This window comes from Balearica regulorum, chromosome 15 (genome assembly GCF_011004875.1).
Source record: "Balearica regulorum gibbericeps isolate bBalReg1 chromosome 15, bBalReg1.pri, whole genome shotgun sequence".
In the NCBI taxonomy this organism is placed as follows: Eukaryota; Metazoa; Chordata; class Aves; order Gruiformes; family Gruidae; genus Balearica; species Balearica regulorum.
The window spans coordinates 83,726-101,826 of record NC_046198.1 but is presented as its reverse complement, the minus strand read 5'-3'; the positions used below and the strand labels follow the sequence as shown (position 1 = coordinate 101,826).

The 18,101-nt window shown below is 44.9% G+C and overlaps 1 protein-coding gene across 1 annotated transcript; it reads left to right on the top strand.

Moving 5' to 3' along the window:
- Nucleotides 1-2,096: 2,096 nt before the first annotated feature.
- LOC142603994 (ATPase family AAA domain-containing protein 2-like) lies at nucleotides 2,097-13,898 on the top strand. Its single transcript, XM_075767673.1, has 9 exons — nucleotides 2,097-2,284; nucleotides 2,714-3,028; nucleotides 4,867-4,993; nucleotides 5,609-5,792; nucleotides 7,376-7,561; nucleotides 8,825-8,960; nucleotides 9,748-9,872; nucleotides 12,183-12,311; nucleotides 13,808-13,898. The coding sequence occupies exons 1-9, from the start codon at nucleotides 2,173-2,175 to the stop codon at nucleotides 13,850-13,852; spliced, it is 1,359 nt and encodes a 452-aa protein (XP_075623788.1). The 5' UTR covers nucleotides 2,097-2,172; the 3' UTR covers nucleotides 13,853-13,898.
- Nucleotides 13,899-18,101: the final 4,203 nt, after the last annotated feature.

Below are 18,101 nucleotides of genomic sequence, written 5' to 3'. Positions count from 1 at the left end.
CAGAATTGCATCTGTAGAGTTCTTTGTTCCTTGTTTTAAGCCTTCTCACTTTGGGGTTGATGCCAACACCAGGTTGTCACAAAGTTGTTTTTCTCCGTTGCAGATGGGCATTTACGAGACGCGAACTCGGAGTACCTCCACTGGCTGGTGTGAGTACTGCACATCAGAGCTGCGCGCTGCTTGGCTCGGGGAAAAGCCCAGGCGGAGAGGGCAGGAACTCCTCCAACAGAGCTTGGGAAAGAACTGTTTGCTACGGCAACAAACCGTGGCTTTCTCTGGTGCTCCTGCCATTAGCGTCTTTACCCCTGTGTTCTGGATGCAGTAGTTCCAGGCGTTGCTGCTGCTGTTCGGCATTCAAAACACTGGGCGTGATTTTTCTTCCAGTGAAAGCAGCCTCTACTACCCGTTTGCTTGTCAAACGGGCATAAGTCACGTCAAAGTGCAGCACAGAGTGATTCGCAGTCCTGGGTGAGTCTGCTGGTCCTGATGTGGGGAAGTGAGTGATACGTAGTCAAGTCAATTTCTTTGTGTTCAGGACGAACATCCCAGGCAACGACATCAAGTCGGGCAAGGAGATCTGTCATTACGTGCCCCCTTCCCTGCCATGGGAACCGGCTACCATCGCTTCGTCTTTCTCCTCTTCAAGCAAGACTGCCCCATAGATTTCAGCGAGGATGTTGGGCCCGTTGTCACCGAAATCCGGGAATAAACCTCGTAACACCAATGTAGTGTTCAAAGGCAGGCATTCTTTATTGCAGCGCTGGATGCACGGGGGATAGCGCCACCCAACGTGCATGCCAGGTGATCACCAACACACAGGTTATGTGGGATCAAAACATACATAGTCATTGTTTTTCTGAGAAAAGGCAGTCCTATGATAATCATGTCTTAGAATCCATTTCCATGTTCTCCTCCCTGTCACGCATGCTCAGTGATTTGAGTCGGTGGTCCTCAAGGGTCTCTGGTGGTCGTCAGTGGTCTCGCACCCGTATCCGCTGGGTGACCCTCTTCGTGTGGGCATGCGCAGTACCCTTGCTGTGGATGCACCTGTCCATAACGACTTCATAAGATTAATATCTCCAAACCTATTGTTCAGTTTGGTAGAGACCGTACACGGAACATAGCAGCATTGTACCTTGCCATGGTCAGTTAGCTTCATTACGTGTTACCTTGTGTCCTGGTTCTGGCAAGGATAGAGTTAATTTCCCAAGGAGCCAGGACAGGTGAGCCAAGCTGGCCGGGGGCTATTCCATACCAGGTGACATCATGCTCACCATAAAAGAAGGGGGCTGGTCGGGCAGGGGCGGGTTCGGCTGTCGGCATGGCTCTGGGACGGGTCGAGCGTCTGGTCGGTCGGTCATCGGGCCGGTAAATCGTTCTCTGTTATCACCCATTATGAATATCTGTTATCAGCACTGTTGTTGATTGTTTCCCTCTCCCTTGCTGTTCCAGTAAACTGCCCTTATCCCAACCCTCGAGGCTTTGCCCTTATTTTTCTGTTCTCCTCCCCAGCCTGCCGGGGGAGGGGTGAGCGAGCAGCGCGTGGCACTTAGCTACCGGTTGGGGCTAAACCACGTCAATTCCCTACTGTGGAAGAAGTCTAGAACTCTGCCATAAATAAACTGTGTACCAGGGAGTACTTAAATAAAAGATCTTGCTAAGATCGGAGATGAAGATAGGCAACGTTTGACATTTTCTGCATCAGTGACAGTAGTTTGAGTCATAATTATTGTTTGCCTTTGTAGTAATTGTAGCAACTTGAAACGTAGTGCTAGGACTGTTTTCCTTGAATGAACTGGCAGAAAAGCAAATTTGATGAACTAATGAGGCTGCCACCTGAAATTTTGCTAAATTCGTGAGAGTTTTCTTTGATGAAAAAATCTCTGCAGGTAAGTTTTTACTACAATTTTTTCCTCAGGATCTTCAGGCCTCATACTTGTGGAAACTTACTTTGTATGGAAGCCTTTTATTTCACTGCACGCCCTCGCAGAGAGTAATGTGACAAATTGAGAATGATGAAATTTCCTGCTTGAAAAAGCAGAGAGCGTATTAATCGAACTGCAAAATACTTAAAAGTTTAGCAGACAAACCAAGGATTTGTATTAATGTGAGGGTTTGGGGGGTTTTGTGTTGCTTTGGGGTTTTTGCAGAGAAAACTTTGGACAAACTAAAATGCGACCATTTTATTTCCAGGCTAGAAAAGAGATTTTCAAGATTCACACACGAGATTGGACCCCTAAGCCATTGGACATGTTCCTTGAAGAGCTAGCTGAAAAATGTGTTGGTAAGTTTGAAAATACAGTGAGTTACTGCGTGTGACTGAGTCCGAAGGAATCTGAGCTTGTAGCAGGCAGTACTCGAGCTCTTGCACCTTGCTGCAGAGTGAGGAGGCTGGCACACCGTGGGAGCAAACAAAGTTAGGTGCTTCTTTTCTTTTAATTTTCTTTTTGTCTCTCAGAATGTTGAATGGGTTTGGGGTGTCTTCCTGCGGAGCACAGTTTTGATTAGGAGGCTGCTTAATAAGTGCAGGATATCAGGCTGCGAGCCACGTAAGAAAGCCTCTCTGCAGTGCAGTAACTCTTTACGTTCTCTCTTAAACTGTTAATTTTTGGCCGCATACAAAGCCTTTCAGTGTTGCACTTTGGAAACCTTGGCCTTGACTTCTGTGTTGCCTGAGACTGATGTAACATTTGATTCTTGTTTTGTTTGCTAGGGTACTGTGGTGCTGATATTAAATCCTTATGTGCTGAAGCTGCCCTCTGTGCTTTGCGCCGCCGCTATCCTCAGATATACAAAAGTAGCGAGAAACTGCAGTTAGATGTTGCTTCTATTAGAATAACAGCAAAGGATTTTGCCATGGCTATGCAGAAGACTGTTCCAGCTTCACAGAGGGCTGTGGCTTCACCTGGGCGAGCGCTATCATCTGTTTCAAAACCACTGCTTGAAAACACGTTAGCAAGAATTTTACAAGCCTTGCAGAGAGTATTTCCCCACGCAGAGTTTGCACTCCAGAAGGACCAACAGCCAGGTATAACAATAACACTCACTACTTCAAAATTCTGTCAAAGCAAAAAATTCTCATTTGTGCAATCAACATACACAAACCTCTTGGCCATAAGGAGAGTAGAATTTTAGAATATGCATGTGCATGCTTTTATTTCAGGAACAGCGTGGATAGGTTTTATTCTGGATTCTAAACTGAAGTGCTGGACGGGAGCTGTGAATGACTCACAATACGCAGTAGAGAACTATGCGTTCTCTACTACAGCACCCTGTTTCTGACAGTAGCTAACATCATATTCGTCATTTGTAGAGATGGATCTAAGGTTTAAAGTATGAGGCACCTCTTTCAAAATATTTAAATAGAAGGGGAAGGTATTTTTACATGAATGCTTCTAATTCCTGTCCGAAGAATGTCAGGACCGCAATGCAAGTATAAAGTGGTTTAAGCTAAATACTGTTTTAGCTATTGTGATTTTTTTTTTAAACCATAGTCTCTTAATTTAAATGTTTGTGGATCACACTGTATACTTGTAGAGGAGATGAGAATGGTTTAGTAGTGTGTACTTTGGGACTTGACTTAGCATACGTGAGTTCACACCCCTGACTGCGTCAGCCCTGATCAGGTTTACTCTGTCAGTTGGTGAGAGCAAAGAAATTGATAAACTCACTCCACTCTTGATTAATGGAAATCTGTTAATAGTTAGTTATGCTAATCTCTGGAGACTATCCTACCAGGATTACTCCCAGTAGAGCCAGGTTAGCATTGGTAAAATAGAGGCAGAAATCCATCAACAAAACAAAAGCAGAGAGGCTAGGGGATTGGTAATTGCATCCCTTTGTCACCGAAATCCGGGAATAAACCTCGTAACACCAATGTAGTGTTAAAAGGCAGGCATTCTTTATTGCAGCGCTGGATGCACGGGGGATAGTTCCACCCAACGTGCATACCTAGCCTACGAACATGCACATATTTATATTCTCAATGCACACATGGTTACAATTACATCACATAGTTACATAGTTACTTCGTTACGATTGGTGTAAAACTTTCTCGCTTTGCTTTTAAAGCTATATACTTAAAGAAATTCAGAGAGCATGCCCAGTGAGGGGTGGTCGTACCTTGGAGGTGGGTAACTTTTAGCATGGAGGTGTGTTTTGGTATTATAATGAGATTATAATGATCAAAGTTCACTCAAAGGACATGATTTTGACAAAAAATGAAATATTACTTGGCTCATGTACCAACCACGCAGTTTATCAGCTCCATGGTACATACCAACCTCTCAGGTCCTCATTCCTAAAATATTTTTCTCATTCCCTACTACTGCTAATGCTCTCATCTTGATCCCATCACCATGGTTAAAAAGTTAAACACATCGGTTACACCTTCTCTGTTGTCTGCCTTCCATTATCGACTCATTCGGTGATCTTGGAGGAGCCTTATTTAGCAGATGTCTTGGTCTGTATCTTCTGACTCACTAGTCCTACAGAAATGGAAGTTTGTGGCCATCGCACTCACTTAATTCCCTCACTTCCAGTGTGGGAACCTGCCCCAGAAAGAAGTGGCCTTGTTGGGTTTTTCAGGTGTCTAGGAACCACCAGAGTTGTTCCTAATCATCTTTCTTCTAAGGAGGAAAAAAAAAAACCAACAACCTCCCAAGCACTTAGGACAGCTTTGTAGAGACTTGTGCAGTCTCCTTAGGTCTGTGGTAGGACAAACTCTTCAGAAAATAGCATTCAGTGTGTGCCCTCAAATGAAGAAACAGAAGAAAAGGCATTTCCAGCACTGATTTGAAGCTGTGTTAATGCGAGAGTGAGACATGGAGTATTCAGGGAAGTTCACAAACCTCTCTTGTCTTTCAGACAGTGTAAATCATGTTTTAAGAAATGATACAGTTGACAGCGATGAGGAATCACCATCAATCTTTGAAGATAAGCCAACTCACAAAATGCCCAGTAGAGAAAAGGAAAAATTCCTCAGTTTTAGCAGGTAAATGTTTATATTAATCTCTTGACATTTTCATGTGGAAGATGTAGAAGCCAACAGTTGCAAAAAGAGATTGCTGTTGGGTCAGTTATTTTTCTCCGTTTCTATCGCTATGCTGTCCAGAAAATGTGACCAGCTGAGTTTGGTTAGGTCTCTAAGATCCTTGACTTCAGCCAGTAAAGGTACAATGGTATTGTGGTGGAAAAAACAAACGCTCTTCACAAATGTGTTTCATGCTAGTAAAGCAAGATTACTAGGAAATTAATACACAATTCAAAGATGAAACAATTAGAATGACTGAATAAAATCTTGTACGTATGTAGCGTACTGCTGTAATTTAACTAATCCAATTGCATCCTTCAGATACAGCTAATGTGATTTAAGAGCCATTACTTAAGCCAGCCAAACGAACAGCAGACATGCTGGGGCTTGGCAGGATTTCTTTGGGGAGCTATGGTACAAGTTTGTGAGAAAATGAGCTTTGATAGGCCTCCAGCTTATTATTTACTGGGACATGGAGAGGATTTACCAAAAAAAGAGGTTAGGAAAAAACCCTTTAACATCTGTGTGCCTATTCATCACTTCATTTTGAAACTTACTATCTTCTAATTGTTCTAGAAATGCTTATTACCAGCCAACATCTTGCAGGCCACGGTTCTTACTAGTTGGAGAGCCAGGATATGGGCAAGCTTCTCATTTGGCACCTGCAGTAATACATGCCCTGGAAAAGTTTCCAGTTTATATGCTAGACCTACCTGTTTTGTTTGTTACCGCCACGTCACCGGAAGAAACGTGTGCACAGGTATCTTTTTTTCTTTTTAATCTCATAGGATTCATGAACTGTATATAAACTAGTCAAGCCAGCAAAATTCATTGTTAATAGAGGTGGCCTGGTTTGAATGTGCTGTTCGGTTTACTTCTGTCTGAAAACGCACGTTTCTTTTTAGATCATATAATACCGAGTAAGGATGTTGTACATGGCCGTATTTTCTACTCCAAATTAAACAGTGAGGAATTTGCTAGCAGCTTGGGAAGCTGGGAGGTGCTGCTAATAAATCCCTCTTTATCGCAAGAAATCCTGCCCGTTTTGGTGGGATCCAGAAAGTTGTTTTCATTGCTGTTTACGAGACTGTGCTCTCGGTAGGTGGCTCTGCATCAGCCTGACTGCACGTCACACACTTTTTGTAGCCTTTTTTATTAAATATAATAAAGAGGCAATCAAGGTTTTGGGGAAAAGAAGTGTTTCTTTTTTTACATATATACGTATGTGTGTGTATATATATATATACAGCTTCCACTGCTGTAGTATATGCAGTAAAAGCATTAAAATTCATGGAAGGCTTACATTTGTACACCGGTATGTTTTTCTTAACTGGGAAAATTAAATCTAAGCAGATGTAGTGCTGTTTTGCTTTTTATTTTTAGGCAGAAAAGCCATTTTATTGTTTGGCATCACTGTATTAAAATAGTTTGACCTTTAGGTAGCAGCATTTGAGAGCTGGACAAGTAAGGACAGACACACTACATGACTGGATACTCATTTGTCACAGAAGAGGCACAATTCCTTTTTTGTTATGTCACGGTTGCTTCGGCGGTCGTATAACTACCGTGTCTAGTCACTGCCCAGATATACCACGTGCGCTTCCCATTTTGTGGCAGGAACTCCCTGAATATTAATAATCTGAAAGGGTACACGGAGAAATTTGTCATGTGAAAGGGCCGTTGCCACTTCCCTCAGGCAGTAGGTGCACGCTCTCTTCTGCGATCGAGGTACCATCTGTAAGCAACGGCTTGCGGCCATCCAAAGCGTGTCATCAGGTCTGATGGATCCTTTGGTAATGAGAGGCTGTGCGTGATTTAGCTGTTCAGGCAGGCTGAAGACTGGTCACCTCTTATAAAACATACTTGAAATTTGGAATTGTAACCTGGCTTCTCTTACAGCATCAGCCCCCATCTTTTCACATAGCTCTGTCTGTCTTTGTTCAGACTGTGCTCCAGACTGACTTGGCTATGTGCCCGCTCTGAATTGAAGATGGTGTAGTCGGTCGTGTAGTTGCAGTTGGGTAGTGACTTACCCAGACTAATACATCTTGAAGAAGGGTTAGTCTTGTGTTTTCAGGCACACCGCTACACCAGCTAAGTTGTGAGGCTCTTTAGGAGTTCCCTTACACCTAAGTAGTTTTGAAATCAGGTAGAGCTTCAGGTCTGTCTGCGTAGCAATGTCTATAGTTGAGTCAAACATTTTACCTTATTGTTAAGGTTGGTTTGGGTTTGTGTTTTGGCTTCACGTACTCCTATTTCCTAAGATAGTTTGACTGATACGTAGTTATTTATTAGCCTATTCCACATGGTTTAGTTTTCTTATCCAAGCTTTCATTTCACCAGTTGATGCGAGAAGCTCAAAGAACAGCACCGAGTATCATTTATATCCCACATATCCATTTGTGGTGGGAGGCTGTTGGAGCTACACTGAAAGCTACTTTTACAACACTACTGCACAACATTCCAGCATTTGCTCCAGTTTTGCTGCTTGCAACATCCGACGTGTGTCACGCAGATCTCCCAACAGAGGTATTTCTGTCGTTCCTTTTCTTACTTTTTTTATTCAATTGCTTGTTCAGTTATAAATCCTTTAAGCATTGGAGTACTTAAGCAAATGCATACTGCTATTTTCGGGCACCCTAACCAGGTCTCTTAAAATTTGCTTAGACAAAACAATGCCGAAAGCGTTTGTCTGAAGTGTTTTCTGAGTAAAGAGATTGACTTTGACGCAACTTTTTCCCCCTTCTCACACACTCATGCTTGTTAGACAGATGGATCCATTTACTTCAGACAATAAATCCAGTGACTTCAGGATGGTTGGGTATGTACTTAGTCAAGAATATATGGTGCTTGAAAAGGAAATGGGAAAAATATATTTTTACTGAAAACTTTTTTACTGAAACTGAAAGATATTTTTACTGAAAAAGTATGGTGGTCACACTGTAATGATGGAATGTAATTTCATATTTAAATTCTTTAATAAAACTTTCAATTTCTTTGTTCATATAAGTGAAAGCTTTACAAATTAGAAAGCCAAGTTCCAACTTCTGTTTCGGGAACTTGGAAATGGATTTTTAGTTGTATTCCTTAACAAAATTCAGTAAGAGTACATGCTTAGCTTCCTAGACATCTGAGAGTGTGCATTAAAGGAGGATATTCAAAATGTGAATACGCTGCCCTGATTATTTTGTCTCAGTTACTGTGGGGGGCTTACCTAGATGTGTTTATCATCAACTGCTTTGGAAGGGCTTAACTTTCTCGAGGAGTTTTAATACTGTTAATAAAGTCCTTCTAAAGTAAGTATTGAAATTCCTTCCATAACTTTTGGTAGTAGAGACTGAAAAATGGAGTAAAACTTGGAAGTGTACAGCTTCAGACACCTCACTTCAATTAACTTAGCCAAAAAACCCCCCAAACACCTTACCAAAAAGCCCGCACTTGTCTGCTGAACCCTGCCTGTTCCCTCTCGGGATGCCACAGAGATTGAAACCAGCAAGGCAGGGAAATAGAAAATAAGCAGTCTTGGAGGTGGTGAATGTCCCCACTTGATCAGTGTATCATGTGGTCCCTTCATTGAGCTTTAAATCTAGAGGTGTTCCTTAGAGGAGATATTTTAATCTGCCATGCTAACCTAGGAAAATGTAGAGTTTTAAGGACAAGAAGATAGCTTCTCACAGTTTGTCTTATTCGAGTGATTATTCGGTTTAATTTTGAAAGGTACTCATCTTTTTGGAATAGAGTATGACTTTGTGTGGCCTTATATCTGAAATATCTTTTCTCCTCATGCTTTAGATAAAAGAATTGTTTATTGATGATTATGAAGAAGTTTTCCAAATCCAGTTGCCTAATGAGGAAGAAAGAAGAATGTTTTTTGAGGACTTAATTATAAATCAAGCTGCTAAACCTCCTGCATCAAAAAACAGTGCAGGTGAGGGTGTTCTACTTAGAAAACTTTGCTAACTGCACGTTAATAGCTATACAGTATTTGCTTTGGTGGTAATTTTCTAGCGATAATTTGTCATATGCTTGTATTTGAGTACCGTAAAAACAGGTTATTTAGGTGGTTCTTCTTCCTGAGGATTACACTATTTATTAGGTTTTAGCCTTCTGGAGTTCTGTTGTTTCTGCAGTGTATCTCTAAAATCAGCACACAGCGTTTCCTGCATAAGGATGCTGCCCCTCTAGTTACGCAGGCCAAACTCGTGGTTTTCTGCAGCTGCTGGTTTCTTGATTCTGCAGGTTGTTTTTCAAATGGTACCTAATTGCAAAACAATCGTTGGCCTTCTTTTATTGTATGAGTATTGTCCCAGTCATGAGCAGCGTAAGTTAAAAAGCTGTACTTCAAGTGGCATGGACCCAGAGTGCCATGCAGAATGCAAGACTTAGGTCCTAATGTTTGCCATGTAAGACGTGTTTCCTAACCTTAATTATTTTGCAGTGTTACCGTGCAGTGCTGTAATGGCAATGTGACTGCATTTTTTTCCTGGTGTTACCCTGCCTTTTTCCTCTAGTGCTTCTTTGTGTGTCCAATTGTTACGGAGCGGTGACTTTTGCCAGAAAGTAAGTAAAAGTCAAGCGTTTCTCAGTGAAAAAATGGTAGAAATCCTGTCTCTGTCACCGCAGAAAGCGACTGTATTCCAGGTACAGGATACTTCACCGACACTGTATTCCAGATGAACAGAAATGCTGACTTTAAGAAACTTGTGTCGTTCCAGATTCGTGGGTACACCGTATGACTCGTGGGAGACATTCTCAGGTAGAAGAGCAACAGGTGATGTGTGTCGATAAAGCCGTGGAAATGCTCACACAGCCAGTGATTGTGGATTACTACGAGCTCAAAGTAAGTCTAATGTCAATTTTGTTAATACTGAAGTAGGACGTTGCCTTGCTACGTGTAAATTAAGTCAGTTAACCAATGCCAATTAAAACAATTGATGGGAAGCATATCAAGCTTGTGAAATAATTCAACCTGTAATGGACTATGACTGTTGTGTTGCCACACCTGGTGTAGGCTGCTGTTCTTGATTTTGGTTCTCTTCCTAATCTTTCATTTAAAAGGGCTTGTTGAATTTGAAAATAGCCCACTAACAGCCTGCTAGTACTGTTGGTTATTAATGTCTTAACAGTTTTTATGATGGCTTTGGGGGTTTGGTTTTGGGTTTTGCATGTTTTCATTTATTAGGAACCTGAAAAGAACCTTCATATCTAGCAGTGATGACTTGAAACCTGAAGTTAGGTTGACATAAAGCTCATCGAGGATAAAATAATAATACCGACTTTTCTGAAATTCTTTCAAAATCCAGTGTGAGAATTTCACATTCATACAGTTACAGTGTTATAAGGCTTTTCCAGTCCCTCGTAGAAGCTGCTATCCTAGGCTACAGTTGGGGAAAGGGTTAGAAATGGCCTAGCTGCAGGGGGCAAAAGAGATTCCTTTGCATGAATTGCAGAGGGTAGAACAAGGGCCTCATCTTCAGGGGACATTGCAGTGAGGAAGTTAGGAAAATGGCTAGGTTGGAGTCCTGGAGGTTGGCCAAAGCAGAGGAGGCCTGCTCTTTACCTGCCATGACGAGAGAGGGAGTATTACACGGCTGTTTCCCCTGTGTGGGGAGAATGTGACCAGATAGGAATCCCATGCGGTGCAGGGGCTTGCCAACACAATTTCTGTCACGTTTTTTAAGCTGTGACCTAATTTGTGGAGGTGAAACTAACTTTTCAAAGCTGGCTTCCTAAGGAAGCAGATGTCAGGGGGTTTTGTTGTTCATGTCTGCTTCTGTGTGTAGAGAAGCCACATAGGTTTTTCAGAGAGTCAGGGTGCTAACAGTGTGTGCTCCAAAGTTACTGCCCACTGTGGAAATGGTACGGTAGAGCCCTTATATACGTTTCAGCTACGAGAGCTACAGTCATGAAACGCATCTTTCAGCAAATTTGTTTCATGGAACTAGCTGCTCATACCAGATGCCATTGGAACTAGCTGCTCGTACCAGAGAGCCTCTTTAGGATTCACCTGCAGTGAATAAGCTAGGTGAACCTCCAAAATGTAGCTGCTTGGTTTTGTTTGGGGGGGTTTGTTTGTTTATTTGCTTAGTAATAGGCCTAGAACTTTATGAACATATAGAAATGCATGCAGTCATCTATGTGGCAGCAATTAGAAATAGTTTCACACGAGATGGTGACCATACACCTCTGTCACATCCTGCCTTTTCTGTTTGCAGCAGCTGAAAGCACGCTGCGTGGCTTTTGTGCGTTTTATCTGCATGTTGCGTAGAATGAAGTTGAGGGGAATACGCAGCTTTTGTGCTCGTTGATCTGAAGGAGGCAGAGTCTGACGACAGGCAGTTGTGAGGCAGTAATACTTTCCTTTGGTATGGCTGCTCTCTTAAGCTACATCTTCACAGCCTCACACAACACACAGGCACTGAATAGCCCCAGCAGTGGAAGAAGGTGCTGCCACTAGTTTGTCACTGTCGTTTTCCCAGAGATGATTGCATTCACGTCTTTGGTAATGTGCTACAGGCAGAGTCACTCCGCTAGTTTCTCCACTCGTCAGTTTAAAGGCAGGAGCCGACTGATGTACCTTTGCTCCCTGATCTGCTTCAGACGTTTGAGCAGTGTGTTCTGCCAGCAGAGCTGTAGGCACAGTACACGTTCAGCTAACGGGTAAAGGTGAGCACCCAAGGATGCTTCTGTTTCCAGCTGGCACAGCTGGATCCAGAAGATTTGTAGCCTGGCTTCCACAGATCCATTTTACAGTGCCCTGCATTGCAGCAACAGTTTCTCTAATAAAATGGAACAGTGGCTTTGCTGTGGCAGCAACTCTACAACAAAGTGGGTTGTGTCATTCCCTGCTGTTCCGGAAGCAGTTGATTCGCAATTAGGATTGTCGCTGTGATAGATTGATTAGTAATAAAATAGTGTCTGAAATTTAAGCTTTCCTCTTCTCTGAAGTATGAAAAAGTAACTCCTGTTCTTCAGTTAAATCTTGTGAGATATTTAATCTGTTCTCTGAACCATCACTCATGTTTCACAATATAAGCAAGTAGGATGTGGTTTGTGTTGTATTGTTACTGTTTAGCTTCTGAAAACATGACGAGCCTATTCAAAGGATCTTGCGCTATTCCAAACTTGTAGTTTCCTTTTTTTTTTTCAGCAACTGTTGCGTTATGTCACGGCGGTAACTAAAAAGTACGATATATTTCGCATGGAAAGACTATATGCTGTTCTTTGTCCGTGCATTTACCAGCATCGGGAAGATTATGACAAAACTGCATTAGTGAAGGTAATTTTTTCTTTTCTTACAGCACTTTCTATCACTGTTATGCATGTGTGTCTTAGGCACGTGTATGTGCGCACTCCGGACATCACGCTTCCTTAGCATTACTCTTTACTGCTTAGTTGCCTGTGTCACGAGGCTTTTTCATTTCAGTCTGGAAGAGGTTTATCCATGTTGCAAAACCATTGTTGTATTTGGCATAAGTGTTGGCAGTTTCAGCAGGAAATGGCTTGAACTGGAAGACAATGGGTCCACCCACACAGCCCTCTCAAAGCAGTTAACCTCAGTCTGTCAACAGTCCTTCTCCAGAACCTTTTTAGGGGTGGGGGGGCTACATAAGGAGGGTGCTTTCCCCAGTCTGTTGCTGCCTCTTTCTCCCCTTCCAGGCAGTCAGACACGGTAACACTTCATATAGTAGTCGTTCCATTCCTGAAAAGAAATTAGGTATGAAACCTAACAAGAGTTTGAGACTTTTCTCTGGTCTCACCACAATCTCTTTTTAACAAGCATGGCTCGAGCATCTTTAAGTTGACACATGGGGAGATTTCTGCCTCTGGCAGTTTAACGTTAATGAGTCAAATTCTCTGTTCTTTTCCTCTAAGAGAGGATTTCTGAGTTGTCAGAACTCTTCCAGAGATGCCCTTGGTCCCAGTCAGGCATTCCCAGCATTGAGTCGATTGAGATAGGTTGGAGAGTCAGGTTTCAGATTCAAGATCCTTGAATCCATTTGTCTTTGAGATGCTTGTGACTGAGAACAGATGAAATTCTTTACGCCTCTCGGCCTGCCTTAAAAAAGAGGAAGCCTCTTCTCTTCAGCTCGGGTCATCTTGATCTCTTCTTCCACATCAGAGAAGGAGTTAGAACAGACGTTCTGTTCTGATTGTGCAACAGGGAAGAGTATTTGGATTCAGGGAGGCCGTTCCTGAAAAATGGGCCCATCTCTCAGCCAGCATAATGATGTTGTTTAGCATGAGAAGGGATTTATTAATGTTATCTTGGGGCTTGTGAGCTTTTGTGACTTGAAGCATCGAAAGTTGAGACTTGATTTCTTTGTTTCCTACTTCTACCTTTAGCTTTAACAAAAAAAATCTCCTCTTCAGAGTGACACTGCAAGTCAGTCAGGAGCAAGCTCTACTGTATGAAGAGCTAAGACTTTAACAAGTAATTATTCAGAGTGCAGAAAATAATGTTTCCAGCTTTTAGTTGTGCCTTTTCAGGAACTGTCTCCTCTTTCTAACTGTTGGAACCGCTGTTGATACAGTTCCATAGTCTCTTGATGCAGAACCACGCAGTCTCTGTAGTCCATTTTGGACACATAAGCATGTGTTTGAAGCTAGCGGGTATGGAAAGATGTTATGGTGGTGCTAGCGCATGTATTTGCTCAATATTACTATACTATGTATGTGTGTACAGATCCTTTATTAATATTTTTATGAAGAAATAAACAGGGTTCTTAAGCTGTTGTTCATGCTGACTGCTAGTTTGTCTTTTTTTCTTATTAGGAAATGAAGAAAGAAATTGCAGCCTTCAGTTATGCTCAGTGCTGATTTCCACATACTTGACTTCTACTCTTATGTTTTCTTTTTACTGCATCTGTACATAATTAATTCAGTAAAGATTACTTCTACATATATATTTCTACATATGTTAAACAAATACATCTTAAAATTTATTAAGAAAGCTCAAATAAAGTCCTTTAACTGCTTTTATTTGATATTGTTGTCCTATATATATTTTATGTGACATACTGCTGTGATTGATTGCCTTTGGAACGCTGCAGACCTCAACGTCTCCCAGATAACTGCAGTACCTCTCTTGAACAGAAAATGATAAACTTTTTATCATCGTTTTGCAACTTGTGGGAATACGTTGTTCTGCACTCGTCTGTGGTGCTGTAGAGCCCATCGCATATTCCATCAAGGTTTTAAACCAAGTCTCATTTTGGTACATGAAAAGTAAATCCTTTAGAAACCTCTCTCAATGCAGTTGAGAGGTGGATTTTTTCATTATGTGACAGCACCTCAAGGGGCTTTCACAGAATTAACAACCTTCAGAAAGTATGTAGGAGAAACACTCCACAAACATAAGAACTTTTGCTATGGCATATTTTTGCCTGTCCAAAAAACCTAACTTGAAACAAAGGAAAATACTACATTGGAAATATAATAAAGGAATTCAGGTTATTTTTCATTAGCCTGCTGTCACCAATTTTTGACGGGACTGTGGGAGCAGTTTGTTAGCCATGCTCTCCGCATAACTGTTGGGAAAACCGAACAGGAGTGACTGTGGAAAGGAAGAACCAGAAACATTCCTGGGATCAAAACTTTTGCTCTTCAAAGCTTTGATCAAACTCCTTCCTGGCACTAGTCTGGACAGGATACTGCACCTCTACAGGGGCTTTGGGTTTTTAATGATAATTGTGTACATCGTGGGTCTTCCATGACAAACTGGTAACTCTTTAACGGTTCCCACAAGCCACATCTTTATTTTCTCTCTCAGGGAAACACATCCTATCTTAGTGTCTGAACCAAAATGGCAAACAGTGATGAAAGAAACAGAATGTAGAAACGTATGCGCTGGGAGTTAAAACTAAATACTTAAGTATCTAGGTATGTAGTAAAGGGTCTCCCTTCTCCAAAAAAAAAAGGGGGGCGGCGGCGGGCAGAGGTTGTGGGGTTTTTTCCTCACAGCCGTTACTTCTCGCTCGTCCCTGGTTTGGGGATCTGGACCCTGCGGCAATGGCCTCCCCCAGCGACAGCTCGGGGCGCCCGAGGGAACCTCGGGGCTGGCGTCGGAGAAAAAGCCTTCACGGGGCTGGAGACGCCGCCGTCCTTAAAACCCGTCTGGGTGCTCGGCGGGAGGCTCTACGCGGAGCCCAAGTTTGGCGGCAGAGGAGCGGGCTGCGAGGGCGCCGCTGCCACCTGGGCACTCCCGGCCTGCCATCCCCGCGCCTCCCTGCCGCAGCCGCTTCGCGCCGGCACCTCGCCCGACCGGAGGACGACGAGACGCCGGCGGCCCCCGGGCTGAGGCGCTGCGGCGCCGGGGCAGCCCCCCCCCACTGCCTCGGCGGGGCCGGGCCGCCCTCTGGCTGCTGTCCGCCGCCTGACGGGCGGGGCGGCGGAGCGGCTCCGCCCCCGCTCCCTGCCAGGGAGGCTGAGGCACCGGCCGCCGCTGCCCGGCCTCCCCGCGCGCCCGCCCCGGGGCAGCGAGGCGCCGGGAGGATACGAGTGGGCGCTGCGGGCGGCGGCGTTGGGAGTTCCCGGCTCACCCGCCGCCCCCCCGCCCCAAAAGAAGGGCAGTAGTTTGTGAGACGCAAGATGGCGGCGCGGCTGTGAGCGAAGGCGGCAGGCAGGCGGGCGGTGCGGGCGCGGGCTGAGGGGGCGAGGCGGAGCGGCGCCGTCAGGTAGGGGCTCGCGTCTCCTGCCGGCTCTGGCTCTGGCGCGGGCAGAGTAGGGGGCTCTCGGCGCCGGGAGGCGGGAGGGTGACACCCCCCTCCCCCGGGGAGGCGTGCCCCCCGCACGCCCGCGCTTGCCCCCGGGGAACCGGCCAGGTGCTCTCCCGGCGGGGACGGGGCACCGCCAGCGCTGTCGCCGCCCCACGCCTCCCCGGGGCAAGGGCGGCTCCTGGCCGGCGGGGGCGACCGCCCCGCTGCCGCCCGCGGGTGGGCGCGGTGGGCCGTCCGCGCTCCGCCCTCCTCCCTGTTGTCTGGCGGCGGCGGGCGAGCGGCCGGCGCTGTCCTCGTGGCCGGGGGGCATCGCCTGCCGGGGGCGGCGGGCTCCGAGCGACGTGGGGGAGCCAGGGCGGAGGGAGAGCCGGGGGGGTAACTTCGAAGTGGACTGCTGCGTGCGCCCCTCACACAGACACACACAGACACACACAGACACACACACGCCCCCGGCCCGCAGGGGGGTTTAAACCCCTTCGAGTCCAAGGACGGTCTCCTCTCCCCGTTCTTCCCTCCTCCGCCCTGTGCCAGCTGCGAAGCTGGGAGCCTGTGGGTGGCTTTGCTCACCACAGGGCTGAATCAAAAAAATTCACTCAATAGCCAATGTGATTATTAAGCAGGTATCCTTTATTGCAGCGCTGGGAATCGCACTGGGATGTTTCCACGAACGTGCGTCTCCACGAGAAACAAATGGTACGTGATTTATATTGCAAAAGAGTTACATATTCGTTAGGTTTCCGATAAATTTAATACATGTTCATTATTATTCCAGGAACTCAGGAATATATGTTAATGTCCTGATACGCCTGCGCAGTTTCTTTCTCAGGTGGTCGTCGGGGGTCGTCCTCCTCAAATCTTCCTCTTTCTCCTCTTCTTCAGTGTACACAGTTGGGTGACCTCTTCCTCATGATCTCCGTTTTGCAAGCTCGGCAACCTTGTTATCCGTCCTGCCCAGATGGTCCCAGGCTTGTTGGCATATTGGGCCCCCTTTTTGAGGATGCCTCAAACTTTGTGTCTTTTTCTAGTTCATATCCAAGGACTGTTCCCTAATTCACGGCTTCTCTTATCCTGTTTCTATATTCCGACTATTTTACTAATTGTTTTCTTTCGTACTGGAACATGAGACAGGCGAAGCCTGAGTTTGTGGGGCCTGACTCAAGTGTTGCCAAGTTACATATGCTGTTTTAATATTATTATACTATGCTAATTAGTTTCCCTTATTCCCTACCATCTTCTTACTGTGTAGGCCGTTTACAAAAAATAACATACCATGCCTTATTGCAGTGTTTGGGTTCCAGATATAGCCTTGCATGGGAAGGCCAGTATGACACTGAAGCAGGCCAAATGAGCATTTCCTGCTTTTAAGTAATACAGCGTCAGGAATCCAGCTCGTCGGAAGCACCCTCCTCATCTCCCTCTGCACCAGCACCAGACACTCGAAATGAGCTTCGGGTGAATAATGCCGCTTCATTCAGACTTTGTGAGTGACAGTTCGCAGCTCAGGTCCTTTGAATGCTTATTTTTATTGCTAAAAACCCCTGAAGATCAGTACTCCTCATGCCTAGGAAGTGGCTTAGCTCACTCAGAAACTCAGGGACTTGCCAGAGGCCTTAGATACCTAAGTAAGATTTGGTTTAGCTGCCCTCAGTATCGAAGGTATTTCCTACTGTAAGTATAAGGAAACAGGGAGGATACTTAAGCAACCATATTTGTTTATCTTAGGTCAAACTGGAGAGATTTTCCAGAACCACTACTGCAGCTGCACTTAACTTGTTGAAAGGCTACATTTGTATGGAGTGCTTCGCTTTGAACTCCATGATCACAAAGGAAAACCTTTGCTGAGAGCTGAGCTCCATGGGGAAGGGTGCATGCAGCTGCTGAGCAAACCTGAGCAGATGTCTGCAGATACGCACTCTCCGGGTATGCTTCATTAACCTTGGCCTCAACTGGGCCAACTCCTGCACAAGGAGGAAGGCAGAAGGGAGATGATCACCAGCATTTCTTCTCTCAAATTTCTGAGTAGGTAATTACCTGGAGACAGACGTCCAGAGAGCTTTCACCTCGAGAGGAGATGAGCTTCTCCAAGCCTGTGGATCTAAAGTGTCATAGGAGGGCAAGCTCACCAACCCTGGAGCCGTCTGCTCAGCTGGGTGATGCGTGAAGTGATGCTCTGCAGGTCCTCCCCTGCAGCGTGGCTTGTGCCAGTCATGGGGGACAGTCACCACCTGGGTCACGGACAGTGTCTTGGTAAGGGTTCTGCAAAGCACCTGGTGGGAGGTAACTGTGGCTACTGCAGGGACACGGTGAGATTTTCACACCTCCTCCTTGTTCCCTGGTACAGCTTTCTCAGG

What these genes read in the sequence shown, in the direction of transcription:
- LOC142603994 (XM_075767673.1), top strand. Translation starts at nt 2,173, where the DNA reads ATGCGACCATTTTATTTCCAGGCTAGAAAAGAGATTTTCAAGATTCAC. An exon ending in CCAGAAGGACCAACAGCCAG is followed by an intron (nt 3,029 to 4,866) that starts GTATAACAATAA and finishes CTTGTCTTTCAG; the next exon opens with ACAGTGTAAATCATGTTTTA. An exon ending in ACAAAACTGCATTAGTGAAG is followed by an intron (nt 12,312 to 13,807) that starts GTAATTTTTTCT and finishes TTTTCTTATTAG; the next exon opens with GAAATGAAGAAAGAAATTGC.